The sequence below is a fragment of the Helicoverpa zea genome, chromosome 12 (assembly GCF_022581195.2).
Source record: "Helicoverpa zea isolate HzStark_Cry1AcR chromosome 12, ilHelZeax1.1, whole genome shotgun sequence".
In the NCBI taxonomy this organism is placed as follows: domain Eukaryota; kingdom Metazoa; phylum Arthropoda; class Insecta; order Lepidoptera; family Noctuidae; genus Helicoverpa; species Helicoverpa zea.
Genome location: NC_061463.1, coordinates 6,245,114 through 6,267,683, shown reverse-complemented (window position 1 = coordinate 6,267,683; position 22,570 = coordinate 6,245,114). Strand labels below are relative to the sequence as shown.

Sequence of the window (22,570 nt, the reverse complement as noted above, 5' to 3'; positions counted from 1 at the left end):
TCAATCTGGTAGTAGATAATTTGCGATTAGTGATCGTCCCCTCACCGCCTCAATGTATGTGCTAACACAGCTTATGTGCGAATTGTACGCTGGTGTGAGTGTACGCTTCACAGGAACAATCATATCCTATAACAAGGAATATGGCCATTTTTATTTTTAAGGCGTAACATATAAACGTTATGTGCAAAATATTTCAACGAGCAATACCGTCACTGATATCATCATCATTCGACTTAAGTACGTTTTGCTGCTGATTGCAACTGCCGACCGGTTTGTATGTATTTACATGAAGTCGTTTTGGATCGAAGCGCCAACAGCACGTGCACTTTAGACATTGACCGATTTCATGCAGTCGGCAGTTGGAGTCGTCAGCTCGTTTCCGAAACGTTATTTAAAACTTTGAACTGTTGAAATATTTTGCACGTCTAACAACGACGGCAAGTATGACTTCGCTGTGTGCGTGTGTAACGAGTGCGTGTGAATAGGCAATGGGTGCGCGCGCACGCCCGGCAAGGCCCGCCCCTGGTCCGTGGCCGGCGTCAACCCCGACAATAACGCCGCTTGTACCACCGGTGAGATATATATCGCATGACTTCCATGATGCTTTGTAATGCATGCTCGATCCCACGGACGAAGGAAAGATGAGCGGAGATGCCATAAGGCAGGTAGGACAAGCGCCCTCTTGTAGGTCAACTCATGTTACAGACAGTAGGCGTGACCAAAACAATCAGTTACTTTTAAACTAACAAGGCGTTAATACAAGGCTAAAAAAGATGGGCGTGTTCCAAAGGCTGCTTATGAGAGTGTAGCCACTAACGCCGCATTTTGGCGTGCTACCTTCTTAAGAGATTTTGCGTTATGACATCTCCGCTAGTCATTTTGTTCTCCATGGTCGTTCGATATTTGAAAGTCAATGTCATCCTTTTCCCTTTCCTTGATAGAATTTCGGTTCGTTTCAATCACGTTTGGAAGTAGAATTATCATTGACCCTATTTTGGTCTCAACTGCTAATGTTATGTAGCCCACTTAGATACTTCAAATGTTAAAACATCTTTTGTAGAAATTATACCTAATAGTCAGAACTTCCCTGATACATAAGCTCAATTTCCTCCAAGTTTTTTAAAAAGCTCCCGATAGCATTTCAAGTAGTATTGTATTGCTAACATTATATTTCGATTTTACAGATAAAAAAAGAAAAAGAACATTATTTACATTATACCTTTAACATTCATCATTACTTTGATGATGATCCTCCAACTACTGTTTCTTTGACATCAATCTTTTATTATTTTTCTTTTTAACACCACATTGCATGTTTTTATTAATTACTTAGTTTTACTATAGATTTACTTTGAGAATAATATATAATATGAATAAATAACTTAATTTTAATGACTGACTCTTTAATTTTATGATACACTGAAAATCTAATTATGTGTACTATTTGGTGATTTTGATACTTGTTATGAAAAATACCTTTCTTTCTGTGATATTAACTTTTCAACAATAATGAGTTCCATGGTGACTGGTGGAAAAGGATTAAGTAACAAAGTTAACGTGGATCAATTTCATTTTTTTGTCTTCGGATCTTCGACTATAATTTCACTCTGTTTAGACTTGATAAATAACGAAGAAGTCTTGAGGTGTCAGCGTTGAATTAAAACCTGCTCTGATTCCTATTCTCGCCGTTAAGTACCATCATCATGGATTTTTCAACTGCTTTGTTCCAAAATTTTACTGGTCGTGGTAAGGGAATGCGACGTCCCTTCGGTTAGTATTTGATGTTCTGGTGGTGGTCTACAGAAGGCGTGGAGGCGTGCGTGGGAGGCAGCATCGTGGGGATCACGCCGGGCGCCGCATTAACCAGTAACCAACTTTCAGACGCTATTCTATACTGAACGTTCATGTGCCCTGTGCCGTCTCGCTGTATAGGTAAACGCTTGGCGCAGCTTTTTGTGTGCTACTTTTACAACGGCATGCTTTGATTCAAACCACGGTCACGATCGTCCTCTAAAATTATAAATTCAATACGTTATTTATTTTTTTTACACTTTTTAATCGATTGTTGTGGGTTTTTGAATTTGTATTCATTAAAGATTTGTTATGTTGACAATTAGCACGATAACTTCTATGCGTTTATGATGTCTATGGTAAATATAATTTTAATCATTAGATTTCGTATGTTATGTAGTCAAGGAGTAATAAACAAATTGTGTACTGTTAACAGTTGTTCACAGCTCCACTCATGTACCAACATCTTAGTAAAAAATTGGACAACAGCTCTTTTTCCTCATGTAAATGTAGGCGCTGCGTTTTAAATACGTTATTTAATTTGCATGATGGCACTCTGCACTTGATAAATAACAAATTATGCCGATACGTTGCATGCCCTCAATGTACCTTATTGGAATGTTAACACTCATCATAATCATAAACATCAGTGGTGTACTGTTCTACTGCTAATTAGAAAATATACAAAAAAATTAGGTCATGTCTAACGATTTATATTACAGAATGTAGCTTGCTCTGAGCTCTCTGAGTTGTCCATGCAACTGCGCAGCAGATAGCTTTTATAAATATATAGTTACCGTTGTTTAGATTGAATATATTCTATAGGAAATATTTATTATATTTTATTAGTCCTAGGAATATTTTAAAAGTTGTTAAGTAGAGCTTTGGAAAGCAATAAAAATATGTAATCTATAGTCATTATGCCGCTAGTTGATCTTAATTTTGCTTTTCCATAATATTGGTATTGTAACAAAATACCTACCTATTTAATATTTTTCACTAATTATTACTGTATTTATATTACAGGTTCAATGTTACGAGATCATCCTTTAACTCCAGGTACGATTTAGCATTTTATATTAGTTGGTTTCTACCCATTATCTACATTGTTGAGCAGTTTGTAAGTTGAAATCTCTAATGCGACAATTTTGTTTTGACAGAGGGCACTGAAACCTAAGCCAAGCTCGGGTGCAGTCAGCGTGACGGAGACAGTTCGTGATAAGTTGAGCAGGGTTCAATGTCCAGATGTTACACAAAAACGGATTTTATTCTCGGATGCTCACAATTGTGCCAGTTAGAATGTTAACGTTTTAGACAGTAAAATAGTTACTGATTAGGATTCTAATATTGTATTTGAATAAAACTGATCGCCATTTTAATTGCTGTATGGAACGATTACTTTTAAAACTTTTAACATTAAGGACATATGAAGATGATGGTCATAATAATTCCAAGTAACTTATGCTAGAATTAAAATTAAAATATTATAATCATTTTCTATTTACTGTGATTCAGTTAGTATTATGTTACTGATTCGTGTAGTCATTAATATATTTTAATCGCTTATAATTTATAGATATTCGTAACCTATCCCACCAACGGATATATTATTTTGAGTGGGATATATATTATTTGATGTAATGAATTATTATTTCTTTATACAAAAGTATTTGTAATATTTCATGAGATTCATATTTATTTAGTTTGAAACAGGTTTTTGCTTTGCCAAAGCTTGCCGCAGTTTCTTGACAGTCAATATTTCTTACATATTTATGTTCAAATTTAAAGTGCTACAGTGATAGTATTGGACTATATTTCATAGCTTTCGGCATTGCCGAATCGATAACGTAGTTTAAAAAGTATTTGGCGTTCTCTTCAGCTACGTAAAGCTTTTCATCACAGGTTCGTGGTTACCTACTTACGCACAAATGTTCAGATTTTGGTAGATACGCGTTTAGCGTCTAGAGTAAAATCACATTTTACTGTAAAGTATTATTATATTCTATGATAATACAACGAGAAAAAATGATGTCATTCTCGATTGACATAATGCTTCAATGACTAAAATGAGACACCCGAGGAATCATTCGACAGTTACCCTTTGATGACATCTTTATCTTTTTACATGCCATAATGATTCTAGTATTACTGTGGGATTGCTAGAAAAGAATAAAGTATTACAACGGTTACTGGTTCCGTTATGGTGGCCCCGTTTTAGTTATTACTTACTTGACACGTACTGGGTATTTCCACCCATTTATATTAAAAGCTCCAGCCTTAAATTCGGCAGGTCAAACTACCTACTTGACAAGAATGCAGTAACGACATAGGTCACCTTTTACATAATGTTAGATTCAAACCACTATGTATTACAATATGGGTTTCAATTTGTTCAGGATTGGTAAGGCGTTCGGATCGGAAAGTTATTGGTCTTAACTAGTCATATTTTAAAAGGCCTACATAATTAATTACGCACAATTGTTTTACGTCCGAATTTATTATGAATTCTGAGAATACGTTTGTAATATAATTTACCATGACAGATATCTTCCAGTTTATACATTCCTTTGTAAATTTTAAAGTAGACATGTATTTTGAAATATTTAACAAGTGTGATTTTAAAATGAAGTTCAAACGTGAAGTGAGTTTTTAGATTAGTGCACTTGCAGAGATGTATGTAAGGTTCAATTTTGCGATAATTTGATGAAAGTAGATGACTCGCCCCATACAGTTAAGTGTTCATTAGAGTAAATATTTGTAAAACTATTACATTCATTTATCTCTTGAATTCATAAAGGCTGTCTCGTACTGGAGTTTCCTGTATGTAAAATTACTGATTGAGGTAGATGTATATTGCTAAATTATTTCATAGTATTTTTATATTCATTCCAATTTAGTTGGTTTTATCTAGCTCTTTGGTACCAGACTGATTTTAAGGTACTTTTATTTTATGGTGCAATTTATGTCTAGAGCGTTGTGATAATCGTTTAAAATTACATACATTATACAATATCTTTGTTTCATTTCCCTTCCAACGTTCCATGTATGTATTAAGTTGCATGCAGGCTTGGGCCTTGTAGGGTAAGATTTTTAGTAAAAAACACATCTATAAAGGTCAAACTGTTTCGTTAGTAAAAAAATGGTGCTTTTAAATTCGTGTAAAACGGAAATAAAATCAAAGGATTATTTCCATAATTTACATTCTGAACTGAGGTTAGAATAAACAACTCAGGTAGTAAGGTCAAACTCTGACTTCACACAAAAAACAAATTAATGATTGATGTGATCTATACATATTATAATAAAATGATAGGAAAGCCAAAACTGTACATTGAATTTTTTTTAATACTTGGGGGGGGGGGGGGTGATCCATAATCGATTCTGAACCTAAATATGTAGTTTTTAGAATTTTTGTCTGTATGTCTGTTTATCTGTTTGTCCCGGATTAACTCAAAAAGTACTGCATGGATTTAAATCAAATTTTGCATGACTATTACCTGGGGGCCGGTTCAACACATAGGCTATATATTATCACGCTATCCCCTTCGGGGGTTGAGCAATGAATGATTAAATAAACGAAATTGGAAATTCTATATTGCTCACGCAGACGAAGTCGCGGGCAACAGCCGGTATGGTAATAAAACACCAAATTCGACACATTTTGATATATTGAACAATAAAAAATATATTTACAGTCTTATTCTATCTTATGCGAATAATAAAATATTCGTCATCATCACCCTCAATACTTAAACCAGAGTTGCGAGTTAAATATTTTTCCAATTCAAATGAACTAAACACGGTTATTTTATACATAGTAAAAATTCGCATTGTGTAAAAGCTGCCACATCAACCTCTCTTTCAGGCAGCTTCTACATTTAAGTTTCCACATCTACATGAGGACTGCTATTTACAGAATTACATGTAATAATATGGTATCCCATTGTGATTCAATTGAAAAATACCTTAGTTGTTACTCCCTAAATTATAGGATTCAGTTTCATAGAGAATTTATAATTATTGATATATAATAAAAATAAAAGTTATTCATAAATTCCCTAAAAAACTTTAACATGCCCAAATACATTAATGAAAAGTTACTATTTTTATCTGGAGGAAACTAATCCAAATCAATTGGCTCTGGTCTAGACATGTCTTATGGGTGGAATAATTTCACAATGTTGAAAAGAACACTCAGTGTAAAAACTGCATTAATTTCAAATGTCATTTCAATAAAAATAATTTACAACTAGCGAGATAATGAGGATTTTCTGAAAAGTTCTACATGAGATGACAGCATTATTGCTTCAGTTCCAACACCTGTTTTTGGATTATTCGCTCTTAAAAGTCGTGCAATGCACATGTATGCAAATAAAATTGCAGATGAAAGCCGTTATTTGAGCGCAATGCCGTTATTTGTTCGCCAATCTTCTGGCAGTAAATATTTATATGAAAGACTACGATTTTTAGGTGCTATCTAGGAGCTGATTGGACCTGACGCTTACGTAGGTGCATCTGGAGGCAGAAAAAGAACTGAAAACCCTCATTCTAGGACAAACCACTGTAAGTGTTTGACATTTTAATACAAACAAGCTGTTCCTGATAGTTTTGGAATATCAGGGGCACGTGTAATCGTGTAAAATGTCAAACACCACTTTGGGCAGATCTATAACAAAAAAGAAATACTTGAAATGCAAACACTTTTCGTTCAGTGTTTTAACTATAGCTAGAGAATTTGTAAGAAAATCATAACTTATGTCTCAAAATTACTTTGACAATCGCATTAATTTAAAATGGACTATAACTACATTTTTATCAAATACAAAAATCTTAACTTTAGATGAAGCTACTACTTGTGTAGAAGATAAAATTACACATAACTAGTCTGAAAAATTGTAGTCCATTAACAGTGCCCTTGATCTTAAAACTGGATTGTTTTGTGACACACACTGTAATAAAATGATTACTCTCATTTATGGACAGGTTCCCATTCGGATAATGGAGAGGAACTAACTGTTACAAAAAATTGAGATCCGGAAACGTCTACTTGCAATCTTCTGCTTTTGTCTGGTATCAAAATATATAATATTCTTTTTGGAGCACTACATCAAGAATTATAAACGTTGTCTGGGTACAACGCGCTCGTTATCATGAAACACCCGTGTTTGTCTCGTGGCACGTGTCTTGACATTGCATGACAGTGTGCTTGAACAACGACGGTGTTTAGCGCGTACATCAGGGAATTGGAGGCATGTCTTTCTTTGGTTCTTCTACACTGTTGATGTTTTTGACATCATCCTTTGAGTCTTCTGCTATAAAAACACATAAATTAATATCAGAACATACACCCACAGCAATACATAAATCTGAATATAGTTATATTTAACACAAATAAAATTTGAATTTGATACAATCTTTCTTGACAGAGTTTGGAGGTTAATCTGGTTATTTATAGTGAGAAAATAGCAAGAGTAAAAATGGCTACCTAACACAAAGATACTGTGGTGCACATCGCATTTGTTTTACATACAAGGTACAATTGATTGTTAAGATTACTTACTTTTGATTTCATCTTTGATAGTGGACCCGTCCTTGTCTAGGCGCGGACGCTTGCGCGGCTGTGGCGTCCGGTACGACCTGTTGTCGCGACGGCCACCTTCTCCTTCATCTTCAGAATCTGAGAGCTCACCGTCACCAGTAATGCGCTTGTCCTGATAAACAAATACAAAATAATATGAAATTTCTGTACGTAAAAGAAATGGGTTGAAAAAATAATCGTCCTTCTAATTATTTATAATGTTTTTCTAAGATAAAATTGAGTAATAACTAGCAAACCCGGCGAACTCCGTTTCGCTGAATTATTTCACTGTTGGGAAGCTAAACTATTCCCAAGTAACATAGGCTATATTATTTTATTCAGGAAACGGCGCGAAAACAGCGAGTATAAAATTAAAAGGTACATACTTTTTCACTTTGTGGCAGCCTTTCGTCTTTATCAACTTTGTCTTCATCCTCAGATTCATCATTAACCGCGTCTTCTGGAATGGCTTGTACCTGTGATCAAATAATGAATTTACGTTACATTTAACATATAAAATATTTGTACAAATAAAGTTAATAATGAAGTTATAATTGTTTACCTGAACGCCTGGTGCATGAGGTAACATTCTCAGATTTTCAAAGAGCCTGTTCTTTATTTTCTCCAAATACTCTGACGTGTTTTGATTTGACATGTTGCTTGGAGATATATGCAGTTTGAAGTCCGGACCAAAGTATTCGAAGTAGTCATTGTATGGAAGCTCATTTGCAATTTCAACACCAAGTGCTACTGATGTCTCGTAAGTCCAGCAACGTGAAACATTTCGAATTGTGTAGCTAGAAAGAGAATAAGAAAAAAAGTCAGAAAATATATGCAGCAAGAACGAACAAATTCGGTGACTTAGAGATTTTCTTTGAAAACTTACCCTCCTCCTCCAACCAGCAAAAATGGTAAACCGAATCTCTTTACGAGCTCTACACAGCGGCCGTGGCCTCGTACTGTTAGATTGAAACAACCCAACCTGTCTCCTGTTGACAACGAGAAATAACTAATTTAGCATCAAAACACCACTACAAAATCATGGTGTGACTACTTCTGGAAGAGTTATACCTAAAATATAGTTATATGGTCATCTTTTAAAGTTTGATTACATACCTGTAAGAGAATCGGCGCCACATTGAAGCACGACGGCACTCGGCTGGAATGTTTCCATGACTTTAGAGATGATGGGCACGAAGATGGATTCATATGATTCGTCATCCATTCCGTCGCGCAGTGGTATGTTCACGGCGTAGTATTTACCTTTGCCGGCGCCAATGTCACGTAAATCACCTGCAACACAATATTATATTAGTGTTTAGAATACCATGATAAGTTATCTATTCTATTTCAGTAAATATGGCTTTGAGGAATTAGTGGCAGTAAATGTCTCATGTTGTTCTTGTTCTACCTTGCCTTTGGACAAAAATACATGTATTGTTGCAACTAACCTGTTCCAGGGAAGTATTCTCCATATTTGTGGAATGACACTGTCATGACTCTGTCTGTGGTATAGAAAGCCTCTTCCACTCCATCTCCATGGTGAACATCGATGTCAATGTACAGTACTCTCTGGTGGTATTTGAGCAGCTCAAGAATGCCCAACACTATGTCATTCACGTAACAGAAACCAGATGCTTCTGATTTCTTGGCATGATGAAGACCTCCACCCCAGTTGATGCAGATTTCGGAAGCCTGTTGAAAGTCAGTTATTAGAAAATGTTTTTGTAGAATAGACAGAAAGCTACTTTACATTCAGCCAAATTGTACAGTTTAGAGGAGCATCTTAGACCAAACTCAAAAATTCTGAATGCAACTAGCAAATTTTTCCAAAGCCCCATAAATATGGAAATAACTATAACATTACATGTAAGCAACTGAAACCATGAATGAAACCCTTACCTGTTTATTAAGTTTTACTGCAGCAGCCACTGAGCCCCCAGCAGACAGCTGGCAGAACTCATAGAGACCATCAAACACTGGACAATCTTCACCCACATTGACTGTAAACAAACATAAATATAAACAATGGTACTAAATAGCTATCAACACATCTTCATTACCTCTATTCATTAATACTAGTAGATTTCACTCATAAATGATAAATTATTTCAGTCTAACAAGCTAGGTAACAAAATGTAGAACGTAGATAAATAATTGTTAGAATGTATGGAAGACTGTGGGCATGTCTGTGAGTTTGTTACAGTCTAACTTAGCTTTGTAGGGCCTTACTACAAAAACTTTAAACCCTGTTTTACACTTGTCTAATAAAATATTGGCTGCAAAATGAACCATATGTCAACGTCATAATTTGACATTTTTTTAGACAAGGCATAAACTGACGTTTAAAAGTTTTTGTGGTAAGACGGGTAATATGTAAATATGAGAATAACATACAGGCTATTTTTATTGATGTGTGGTAATCTCCATTTGAATGCAGTTGTACTGCAGACAGTAGATACATAGGGCTCAGTAAATAAATAATATTTATAAGCAATAATTCTTACATCTTTGCATCTGTTTGTTGTACTCGGACATGTTGTCAGGTCTGATTGAGCGCAGGAAGCGAATGTAGTCATCTGAGTGGAACTTTGTCATCTCATCAGCTGTAGCTTTGTGGGGTCTCTGAAATATAATACATATTTTTATTTTCCGTTTTTGGAAAATGTTTCATGATTTTAAGAATGTCTCATTTTCGGTACATATATATGAAAGTTTTCTAATATCTTCGCTTTAATTTAGAATCTAAATCCTATTTTAGTTATTTGTAAGCTGACATTCTATCAGGAAATTTGTAAAATTGAGATATCAAGGTGTCCATCAAAACAACCTGAATTGTGCAAGTGGTGACATGATAAAAATAACTTGGGGAACATGAGCTCAGACTTAACTATCCATCTATTTGGTACAAGACCTTGTTTTGTTGCATGTTCAAGGAGGAAAAAATTGTTACTTACATATATTTCCATTTTTCTGTATAACCCATAATTAAGTAGCAAGTTGTGAGTCATACGTATACGGTGAGGTTTCATCGGATGTCCCTGTCCATAATAATAGTTTCCAATATCACCTGAAAGCAAATAAATATTTTACATTATCAATTTCAACTTCATAAAAGCATGTTACTCAATTCATTTTATGGCTTGACACATGAGAGTCTGTACCACACATATCAAGATGCGAACGAAAGACAGGCGACCAATGAGAGCACAGAACGCAGTACAGACGCCACTAAGTGACTCAACACATATGAGCATAAATTCTTCAAGACGATTTTGTGGGCTTTAAGTAAGACAATATCCTATTTTTATAGTAAACATATGTTGAATACATCCCAAACATTCAATAATAGTGATTTTCTATGAATATTACTTTGAAATATGTATGGATGCTTTCAACAACACAGTGGCGGGTAACAAACTTTTTCATACTTACTATCATAATAATAGCACACTCTCTTCTTGCTGTGTGGTTGCATCGCCATTTCTAAGTATTAAGTATCAATTAAACTTCGAAATTCACACAAATTATTGGTTATTTCGACTAATAAATAAATTTCAGAAACATGAACATCACCGCACAAACTTCCCTGTTTGACGAGTGTGAGTGAATGAATGACCGAATGATGATTGAGAGTGAATGCATCCAGGTTGGTGTTGTCCTATTAAAAAAGAAAATTAAAAAAGAGGTGAAGGAAGATGAAGATACAGTGTATTTTCGATCTAGATAAAGGCCAGCATGCAGTGCAGCAGTGGTGTGTACAAACGGTACGAACACATATAATAGATCGCGTATATGTAGATTGTAGTACAGTTTGGTTCAAGTAGGGTCCTCCAGTACACGACTTGTACGCAAATATCTGTGTTTACCTCGTAGTGATCTAACCAACCAGCATATTCCGAAACATATAGTAACAGTACCCATGCGAATTAATGAAGTATAGATTTATATAAGAACTCTGGGACCCGTTTGTCCTAAGTTAATAATGTCAAAATTGAATATGAATTGAAATTGAATCGCAACAGTAGTTTTAACCACTAGCTTCTGCCAGCGGTTTCACCCGCATCCCGTGGAAACCTCTGCACGAACCCGGATAAAAAGCCTATAGCCTATAGCCTTCCTCGATAAATGGGCTATCTAACACTGAAATAATTTTTCAAATCGGACCAGTACCTAGTTCCTGAGATTAGCGCGTTCAAATAAACAAACAAACTCTTCAGCTTTATAATATTAGTATAGATAGATCAGATATCCTGCTACTGATATACACATTTAACTGTACACTGAGCGAATTCGCAAGGGCCACTTACTGTGTAGTTTGTAAGGAAATATAGTTAAGGACCTATTTATAAGTACTATGTCGAATTAGATTAAGTTATCTGTAAGGGCAAAATACTTTGTGATGTGAATAAATAAATAAGACCAATCGTATTCCAACGACATTCGATTACTACGTGATCGGCCTGCGCAGCCACCGGAATCGATAAATCACCTACTTCTCAGAAGTTAAATTGTCTTGTGATAATAATTATCATATTTTAATCTCAAAATGTCTTAACTTTTACAAAAATCCAAGCGAAACAATCATTCATTAAACAGCAATTTCGTCAGATAAATCGACTAATTCATATTTTAGTATGTAATTAGTCGATTGGACCTTCCTTAACTAATAACGAATGATTTCATGTTTTCGTTCAGGTTTAGAACCAAACCGTTCTTCACTTCACCAATCGCTCCTTTCGGCGATAGCAGTGGTCAAGGTGGGACGTGTTTCATTAAATTAAAAAAAATATTTTGCTTTTTTCTGTTTTTTAAAGTCACTTAATGTTTCTTGATTATAATTCTTGAGAAACTGATTTTCCTGCAAGTGTTAAGTTCCTAAGTAATATTTTGTAATGTGATGTGCGACTGTGATGATTTTTTAGTTTAACCATCGCCCATTTTACTTACAGGTCGACCCTGCTACTTAAAAATAATCTTGAATTACTTTTAACATCGTGGAATAAATCACATCCAGCAATATGTAAGTATTATTTACGTACGTCTTAAAATTAGTTTTTGCTATTATTTCAGTATTTTTTATGATATTAATTTTTATTTCTGCATTCAATGTTACGTTTGTTTGACCATCGTTATTATCAAATAGTAATGCTATTTCCTTTATTGTAAATGGATTCTAGAGTCAAAAATGTGTTTTTGCATTACAAAAATGTGTACTATTTCAAAACATGGCTATTCTATTGATCTGAATAGGTATTATGAAAGTTAGTCTCAATGCTATTTCGCCATCTTGTGTACTCGTAAATCATTGATCCATGGTGGCTTTCATGACGCGCATGCGTGGCAAAACCCGCAATGACGCATTTTCCCTGCCTAGCGATCAATACTTGGGTTTAATTTATAACGAGTTTGGTAAAGCGTGATGATTAATAATACTTCACGGTAGGTATAAACGTGATAAGACCGATAAAGCTATCAAAACCGGTTTGAAACACGTGCGAACTTGGCACAATTAATTAATTCAACACGTGTTTGAACTATCACTGTCATGATTAATGTCAATTAATTGCGATTTCTTTTTCTTAGGTCTAGTAGTTGGAACAATAGCCGTGGTGGAAGCGGTGGTTCCAAATTTGGCGGAGAAAGGAAGTTCGGGAGCAGCAACGGCTCATCACGATTCAGTAATGGAGGATCAAAGTTCGGCGGTAGTGGAGGCGGCGGTGGCAACAGATTTGGTGGTTCTGGCGGCGGTTTTGGCGGCGGCGGTGGCAAGAAAGACTTCACTGGCGGTCAAAACATGCGCCGGCCCAACTGGGATACTATGTCTCTGCAACCATTCAACAAAGATTTCTACAACCCACACCCAACAGTTCTAAACAGATCTCCCTATGAGGTAGAGGAATATAGAAGCAAATATGAGATCACTGTCAGTGGGCTGGATATCCCAAACCCCATTCAGAATTTTGATGAAGCCAATTTTCCTGATTATGTCAATCAAAGCATAACCAACATGGGATACAAGGACCCAACACCTATCCAAGCACAAGGCTGGCCTATTGCTATGTCTGGAAAGAACTTAGTAGGCATTGCCCAGACTGGCTCAGGAAAAACTCTGGCTTACATTTTACCTGCTATTGTGCATATCAACAACCAGCCCCCTATTAGGCGGGGTGATGGTCCCATTGCTTTGGTTCTTGCACCAACTCGTGAATTAGCACAACAAATCCAACAAGTTGCTTCTGACTTTGGTAACTCTGCCTATGTCCGTAACACTTGTGTATTTGGTGGTGCACCCAAGAGAGAGCAAGGCCGTGACTTAGAACGGGGTGTAGAAATTGTAATTGCTACCCCTGGTAGATTGATTGATTTCTTAGAAAAGGGTACCACAAATTTGCAGAGATGCACATATTTGGTCCTAGATGAAGCTGACCGAATGTTGGACATGGGTTTTGAACCCCAAATTAGAAAAATCATTGAACAAATTCGCCCTGATAGACAAACTTTGATGTGGTCAGCAACATGGCCGAAGGAAGTAAGAAAATTAGCTGAAGATTACCTGGGAGATTACCTCCAAATTAACATTGGATCACTACAGTTATCAGCTAACCACAACATCTTACAAATTGTAGATGTTTGCCAGGAACATGAAAAAGAAAACAAGTATGTATCTCTTGACTACTTTTGCGCCAAATTTTCTTTAGTCTATTATGATGATTTAATATAAGAATGATAGTATTTGATTAAAATAAATTATACTCCTCTAAGAAGATCTGACAAAAAAATTATAAAATTCTTATGTAATGTCTTAAAAAATTCTAATAACAGTTTATCTTTGCAGATTAAATGTACTTTTACAAGAAATAGGACAGAGTCAAGAGCCTGGTGCCAAAACAATTATCTTTGTAGAAACTAAGAGGAAAGTAGAAAATATCACTAGGAATATAAGACGATATGGATGGCCTGCAGTTTGTATGCACGGTGACAAAACTCAACAGGAGAGAGATGAAACACTATATCAATTTAAGCAAGGCCGTGCCAGTATACTTGTTGCAACTGATGTTGCAGCCAGAGGACTTGGTAAATATTATAGTCTAGGTTTTATACAGAATTCAAAGACTTCTTTTGAAAAATTTAGAACATGAAAGCTTACTTGTAATTCTGATTGTACCTATACACACTTGAGAGCAATATAATTTAAAAAAATTGACGAGCATTAGTTTTAAAAGTGAAAAGCCAAGCTGGTATTAACAATAATATCCCCATTTAAAATTAAAGTTGTGAAAGTGCTGTAAGATTTTATTGCTCTCAAACTAGCAATTCAAATGTAATTATTTATTGTAACTTGCATTTGTTTATACTTTCAGAGGCACTGGCGGAAGGTTATTGTGTTCTATCTGATTACTGCCCGAATTTAATGGGCAAGTCACTACTGCACTGGATTTGTAGATGATGTAGTCTGATGCAGTACATTGTTTAGAGAATGCAATAACTCGTCAATATAACGGTGCCTCATTAGTGCCTTTCACTGTGATTGGACCCGAGGCCGGAAAGCTTGATGGTATGTCCGTCTATCTGTACGGACGGATACACTTGAGAGTGTGGAAAACCTGGTGATGCACTAGTATATAGAGTAAGAGTACCGAGATGAAAGATTCTCCGATGTGCATTGTTGAAAAACTTGACCACAGTTGAGATGTTATCGGCAGAGGGTCAAGGGTTTTCTATTTCGGCCAAATGGAGTTTTGGATGGGGCAATATCAATATTACAAAGATTTTACAACAAATAAACTAAACATCATGCCCTTAATAAGACTCCTGGGTTCTGAGTGAGAGGCAAATATTGAATTGTATTTGGTACATATCTGTGTAACTCATTCATGTAAGTAATACACGGCTATGAGTTACCATAACATTACACAGATTTTGAAGATTAACTTGTTCTACTCATAGATTTCTTTGTTCTGTTATCAAAATGACTGTTCTTAGCTTTTCTGACCAAACATTATTTAAGCATTTCCTAATTGTTAATTTTTTTACAGATGTTGATGGAATAAAATACGTTATTAACTTTGATTATCCTAACTCATCTGAGGATTACATTCACCGGATTGGCAGAACAGGACGTTCAAAATCAAAAGGCACATCTTATGCCTTCTTTACACCCTCCAACTCTCGTCAAGCCAAAGACCTTGTGTCAGTTCTACAAGAAGCTAATCAGGTTAGTACTGAATTTTTATCTGCTGTTGTGAGACAATTCCTCATACCTTTGGCATGGGTACGCTTCTACATAGTGTAACATGAATGCGAGTATGAGGTACATTAATACAGCTACATGCCTTCGGTGTCCACACAATGTTGTCTGGATCCCATCCTCAGATGTTGTAACAAACTTGATTATTATGTCCTTATACGTATTTGACATAGACGCACTATGATGGCACTAACAAGATGTCTTTTCTTCAGGTGGTGAACCCTCAACTCCAAACCATGGCCGACCGCTGCGGCGGTGGAGGCGGAGGCTGGAACAGAAACAGATACGGGGGTGGCCGCGGAGGCGGCGGTTCCTTCAAACGTGGAAGCAACTTCGGTAGGGGAAATGGTGGCGGCAGCAACGGTGGTGCAGGCCACAAGAGATTTAATGACTATTAATTTTAAAGTACAAAGTAATTAATTAGTAGCAATCCTCATACGAGTACTTGTGTGGAATTTAGTGTTAAGGCGTGTAGAAATGCTGATTGGTTGATATTGCAGTTTGTGGTTGCATAACAGGCTAGATTCGAGTTTAATTGAATATTGTCTACTAGCATCTTGAACATCCCTGAATGTACTAAGCATATTTTGTTTACACTGTGATATTTTTTTAATCTGTGATTCCGCAGAGGATTAGCTAATTTATAGTGCTACTAAGACAATACCTTACAGTATTTGTCTTGTGGAGGACTTGCTCTCAACTATTTATTTAATTTAAATAATTTTCAGGAATATCTCAATAAGCATGAGATAATATTTCATCACTTGTGCTCGTCATTCCATGCCCCTTCCCGATAACATGTAATAATAAATAATCAATAAATGTAATTTTAATTACGTATTTTTTTTTATTTCATCCCTCTTTCTCTGGAAGGCACGTTATTGGTGGTTGGTGGGTAGAGAAGAAGAACCGCCACTTGCCGTAGTCATCGCCCGTGATTACACAGAAACTATACAATGCAGATAGACGAATGATACATCAAAAGAAAGGTCTTAATTAATGGCTAGTTAAGAACAGAAGTGATCCAAGTAACATTTTGGACAAAATGGAGCTAAGTCGATTTTTGGGACTTTTGAGTATGAAGTGAGGTTGTGCAAAAGTAATCCCAGTGCTATTCAGTACTTTTTCAAACAAACTCTTTTATGTTACGTTTCTGTATTTCAACAAATATTTAAATATAAACACAATTATCAATATTTTTATCAAAATTGCATTTACTAAAGAAAAACAGCTATGAAAGTTTGAGTTATGTTTATATCGTGTGCGTTCGCGCAGCGGAATGTTGTTGAATTTAAAGATTTTAATTATGCAGATAATTAGTGTCCCTTCGTCCAGCATACTCACCATGGAATCCTGATATTTCATGAATGTCAAAAAACTGTTCTGAAATAGTGCTAAATAGTGCCCAAAGGAAAAAAATAGTGCTCTTGTACTTGCGAAGTTATAGCCATAGTTCGATGAGTATGCTGGACGAAGGTTTCGCCCAGCATACTCACCTCCGTCCGGAGAATCTGTATACGCTTCAAACATAATTCATACTTCAAAAAATAGTTCCCAAATAGTGCCAAACGGTGCCCAAAAAGAAAAAACAGTGCTCGAATAACTTCGGAGTTATAGGCTTCGTTCAGTGAGTATGCTGGGCGTAGGTTCTACGCCCAGCATACTCACCTCAGTGCGCGAATATCGAACGAGCTATAGGTACAATTTACGTCTCAAAAAATTGTGCTTGAAATAGTGCCCAATATCAGTCCAATTTTTGCTTGACTTTTGACCTAGAAAACCATTAAATTTGATTGTAAACTTCTACATACTAACGTAAAATGGGGTACAGTCGTCGACACATGTTTTTGGACAAAAATATTAAACTTTCTAATTGTAGACTTCATGTTATTGGAAATAATTATGGTATTTTCTCACATGTCAAAAACTTTCGATTAAATGCATTATTATATATTTTATAAATAATAATAAATGAATGAAACTTTAAGTGGCATTATTATTAAAAAAATATTTTTCAATCAAGAAATATAATTGTTTTATTTTTTCCTAACGCTTGTGTACGCAACTGTACCATATTAATAAATACTAACCTACCAAGTTAAGAACGTTGCTTAGACATATGGCACGGCCGCTTTTTTGTAGCTATCCGAACTTGGTCGGATTATGTAGGGTTTCGATGCTCCGTCAGTATTATAATTGTCTTTCTTTAATTACTGAATTTAATGACATGAAATTATGCAAGTGAATAGTTGAATGATTAAACTAATTATTGGCATACATTTTACCATGCAATTCCTTTAGAACGTCGTGATATTCGACTGCTTTGTAAACAGTGATCTATTCATGGTAAAATATCCTATAACTTTTTAATTACTAACGGAACATCATTGATACTTGGCAACATGTTGGAGACACTTACAAGGTTTGTGTAAACGTGAAAATCTAGACCCCAAACTGCATACTTTAAGAACTAAGACCTAATAAGTGTATTTTACGTTTATATTTTTATCTTTTAAACCCTACGACTTTTTCTAAACCTGTTTTTTAAACAAATATAAACAAATTCAAAACAACGTATGTAAAAATCTACAGCTCTCTATGTAAGCGCTTTGTATGATAACTAGCTAATGGCCAAACGTTCGCGTAGCGGAAACTTGAATTTCTCCGAAGTTTATGCATGCTCTGATTTCATTCATACATAATCAATTATACACAAATACACACTAATTTTCGGACACATCTCTTTTCTTCTAAAGTTTATGGATTAAAAAAAGTTCCGCCAGGACAACGTTCGCCAACGTTCGCCCAGCGGAATCTGTTTTTGGTGAATTTCTCCACAATGGCTGCATACACAAATTTTTATTTACCATACACAATTATAGGACGTCTTACACTAATTATCTGCATAATTAAAATCTTTAAATTCAACAACATTCCGCTGCGCGAACGCACACGTTTATATCTATCAAATAACAAACATATTATTTTATGTCCGTCAGGATTGAGGAGCCACTTTTTGTATCTTAATGAAATTTTGTACTTATTTAGTAGTAAGTTAAAAAGTATTGTAGGCTCAATCTTGGAATTTGTAGTATAATAGTTCAAAAGTTATATGAACACAAAGGTGGCTCCTCAATCTTAATATTTGGACTGAGGAGCCACGTTGGAACACAGAAAGTATATGATGTACATTCTTGAAAATTTTGTACGATTTAGTAGTAATTGAGCGCAATGAGTACTAAAAATTTAATTCCAGTACCTTTAAAATTTAAGAAGATAAAATACTTTTAATGTGGCACCTTAACCCATACAATGAAAGTGTGAATTCCCATGAATCGTAAGTAACAAATTCAAATTACACCCCATAAACATTTAGTAGTAAGTGTGTCTGAATTTGTAATACATAAACAAAGTAGTAAAACTGAGTGAATTTTGTAAAAAAACGTATTTAAGTGGCTCCTCAATCCTGACGTTTCTGAAATGAGAAAATGCTTGAGTTACCTGAAATCGGAATGGAATAAAAAAAATAAAGACACTAACATTTAGTATAAATTTCTACTAAATATACATGCACAAATGAAAAGTGTATGTATTCAATCTCTGATAAAAAATCATCTTTTCCATATTCCTTAGGACGTCGCCATCAAGGGTGACCATGTAATATGAATAAAAATCAGGATAAATAGGTAGTTCTCAGCTTTGCCGTCAATTTTTTATTAAACCTCTGTTGGCAAACACATTTATGGCTATTCCGCCTCTTGAATGACAAAATATTATTAAATACAAAAGTGTTTAATAACCTTACTTAATAAAGTATTTAATAGACTTGCTTTGTCATTCAACATTGCTGGAGCAGTGTAATGTACCAAATTCAAAAAACGCGCCTGGTTTTTTTTTGCCCTTAGGGCAGGCTAAAGTGTTACGACTATACTGCCATTTTTTAAAATAATGGCAGCATTACATATGAAACAGATATTTGCTGCGTTGTTGTAACCGACTTTAAAAAAAGGAGCGGGTTCTCAAGTCACTTGTTATTTTCTTTGTTACTCGCTACCTCGAAGACGCCTGGACCGATATGATTTTTTTTTCTTTCTACTCGCAGTTTTGTCCCATAGCTAACAGGTTATTCGTGATATGATTATGAAGGTTTGGATCTTACCTGATGACGGAGGCGACAGAAAATCAAGGGAACTCCGTATCGGTATTTAGCAACTGCCAAGTGTTTGGGTTCATTGGCTTCGTATTGACGAGATCTTTACACCGAAATATGTTATGAGTACTGTAGTGTTCGCCCTGCCTGTGTCTCTGTAATTACCATCCGATAATTAGGATATCGGCTCGCTTGCCCACATAACGTCTTACTCCCGTGCCACACCCTCTCCCGGTTTCCCGCCAACTGGCCATAGAGTATAGTGTGCACTCTCCGCGTCTATGCGACAACGAGACGACAGATATCGGTGATAATACAGTACACTACATCCCTTCCTTTGTTTAGTAAAAACAAATTAAACTCCGTCACTTTGCCGACATCAATAACCAGTCTGGTGATCAGTCGATGGACACCAATATCCCGCCTGTTAGTCCATGTGGAATCAAACAGTCTCAAATATTGCTGTACGTTCAGCCAACGAGCACTCATCTTGCTTGGTCCGATTCAAACAGTTTATTATCGAAATCATCTACTTATATATCTAAGTAATGACATATTAAGGTAGGTATCTCATGCTCGAAACAATTACGAACACTTGAGATCCACTAGCGGCAAAATCAAAATGAATATAAAAATAAATAAAACCAAACTGTACCTGCCTATTAATGGAATGTAATAAATCTTCATACTCCCAGTGGTTTCCTCACATTTTACTCTAGCTACCTACTCCTTTCCCTTTTCCTTCAAATGACCAAGTAGTGCCTTTGCCCTTGTCGGGCTTTGACTGAATAATTTTACTTCACTTACTTGAAAAACAGTTTCAGAATGCATTGTCCCAATGTAAGAATTTTATTTCTAGCTTCAGAGTTGAAACAATAATGCTGAAATGAAGTTTGTCCTGACGCTTCGTACTTGCGATTAAAGCCCCGTAATGACTTTTACGTGCATTTTACTAGCGTAGCGTTTGCTAGTGTTTTATAAACAACCGGACAACTTTGAAATGTCACTACAGTCGAATCGTTTTACACTGACGATTTATGGAAATTATTACCTTTACCTTTTACTCACACATTACCTTACCATTACCACTTTCAATAACCTTACCAACAAGTTACCGCCGCGCCGTTTAAAGCAAACCTTTGAGTGTTACTCAAGGACTCCACGACAGTGGAGCGTGACTTTCAAGTCCATGCCAGACCCTACCATTTTATACTTGCACACAACATATACGAATCCTCGCGAACCTTGCTGTCCGCACCTCGTAAAGCTGTACAAGTTCTCGCATCTCAGGCATATTAGGTATATACTTGCACACAACATATACGAATCCTCGCGAACCTTGCTGTTCGCACCTCGTAAAGCTGTACAAGTTCTCGCATCTCAGGCATATAGGTATATACTTGCACACAACATATACGAATCCTCGCGAACCTTGCTGGTCGCACCTCGTAAAGTTGTACGAGTTCTCGCCTCTCAGGCATATAGGTATATACTTGCACACAACATATACGAATCCTCGCGAACCTTGCTGGTCGCACCTCGTAAAGCTGTACAAGTTCTCGCCTCTCGGGCATATAGGTATATACTTGCACACAACATATACGAATCCTCGCGAACCTTGCTGGTCGCACCTCGTAAAGTTGTACAAGTTCTTGCCTGTCAGGCATATAGGTATATAGGTACATATGATAGTTCTACTATCTAATACTTTCGCGCAACCTTACGATTTCTCACGGACCTTACTGTTAGCAACAGTGGAACGTGCCTCGCAAAGCTTTACGAATACGAATATAATAGTTCTACTATTTAATACTTTCGCGCAACTTTACGATTTCTCACGGACCTTACTGTTAGCAACAGTGGAACGTGCCTCGCAAAGCTTTACGAATATAAATATAATAGTTCTACTATTTAATACTTCCGCGCAACTTTACGATTTCTCACGGACCTTACTGTTAGCAACAGTGGAACGTGCCTCGCAAAGCTTTACGAATATAAATATAATAGTTCTACTATTTAATACTTTCGCGCAACTTTACGATTTCTCACGGACCTTACTGTTAGCAACAGTGGAACGTGCCTCGCAAAGCTTTACGAATACAAACATAATAGTTCTACTATTTAGTACTGCCGTACGATCTCTAGTTTTTCCAACATGTACATAAATACATAGTAATTATGATCACTTATACGTACGTACCCGGTTGACTTCCGCAGTGGGCCCGCGAACTAGCAGATTTCTGCCAGTACCCACACATACATAATGACTAAAAGTAGAATTATAGTTCAGAAGTTTTTTTTATTGATAACAACATAACACAATAATTTATACGGTTGTACCTAAGTGGTAAATTGTGTCTACAAATGAAATACCTTTGTATTTCCAATCTGCTTTTCAACGTGTCTAGGTGCCAGTATACCTATTATACAATGTTTAAAACTTAAACGGTCGAAACGCAGCTCTCCTGACGGAAAAGATATCTCGTTTACTCATGTTGTATCGTTAACTATTCTAAAAATTGTACTACTAGGGGAATTACGTTTAATCTCGATGACAACAGAGCACTAACAGTTTAGTGCAATACTAATGTGTTAAGTAAAGGTAGGTATTCCTATTAGACTCGGAACCAACCTACCTAGCAATCATGTTTACATAGTTACAGATCGCTTGGACCAGCCACCGTTCACATCTAATTTGACACCCCATTGCAAAATTATTTAACTTATTACAAATGAAATTAATAGCAAATGCTTAAAACATAATATGAATCAAACTCAACTAATTTTGGTAACAGTTTCC

General features: G+C 35.9%; 3 protein-coding genes across 4 annotated transcripts in view; 2 read left to right on the top strand and 1 right to left on the bottom strand.

Moving 5' to 3' along the window:
• The window catches only part of LOC124635093 (F-actin-uncapping protein LRRC16A-like), a 31,520-nt gene extending 26,719 nt beyond the window's left edge, over positions 1–4,801 (top strand). Inside the window, exons 25-28 of the mRNA XM_047170880.1 lie at positions 486–572; positions 1,804–1,866; positions 2,818–2,850; positions 2,952–4,801. Of these exons, the coding sequence (XP_047026836.1) occupies positions 486–572; positions 1,804–1,866; positions 2,818–2,850; positions 2,952–2,968 (200 nt within the window). The 3' untranslated portion in view covers positions 2,969–4,801. The remainder of the gene's footprint in view (positions 1–485; positions 573–1,803; positions 1,867–2,817; positions 2,851–2,951) is intronic.
• Positions 4,802–5,441: 640 nt separating this feature from the next.
• Positions 5,442–10,990, bottom strand: LOC124635218 (histone deacetylase HDAC1). Its single transcript, XM_047171047.1, has 11 exons — positions 10,805–10,990; positions 10,327–10,439; positions 9,877–9,994; positions 9,272–9,372; positions 8,821–9,064; positions 8,486–8,662; positions 8,256–8,358; positions 7,932–8,166; positions 7,756–7,845; positions 7,352–7,502; positions 5,442–7,103 (listed from the first exon to the last, which is right to left on the bottom strand). Exons 1-11 carry the CDS (start codon positions 10,851–10,853, stop codon positions 7,027–7,029), a joined length of 1,458 nt encoding a protein of 485 aa, XP_047027003.1. The 5' UTR covers positions 10,854–10,990; the 3' UTR covers positions 5,442–7,026.
• Positions 10,991–12,059: 1,069 nt separating this feature from the next.
• On the top strand, positions 12,060–16,456 carry LOC124634997 (ATP-dependent RNA helicase p62). 2 transcript variants are annotated; one of them, XR_006984951.1, is made up of 7 exons: positions 12,060–12,129; positions 12,322–12,392; positions 12,956–14,029; positions 14,208–14,446; positions 14,734–15,248; positions 15,409–15,587; positions 15,833–16,456. XR_006984951.1 is itself a non-coding variant. In XM_047170726.1 (6 exons), coding segments are annotated over exons 2-6 (1,680 nt in total). In that variant the 5' UTR covers positions 12,060–12,129; positions 12,322–12,390; the 3' UTR covers positions 16,019–16,456. The 2 variants fall into 2 exon arrangements, 1 of the variants encoding a protein (XP_047026682.1); XM_047170726.1 differs by lacking the exon at positions 14,734–15,248.
• The last annotated feature ends 6,114 nt before the right edge of the window (positions 16,457–22,570 follow it).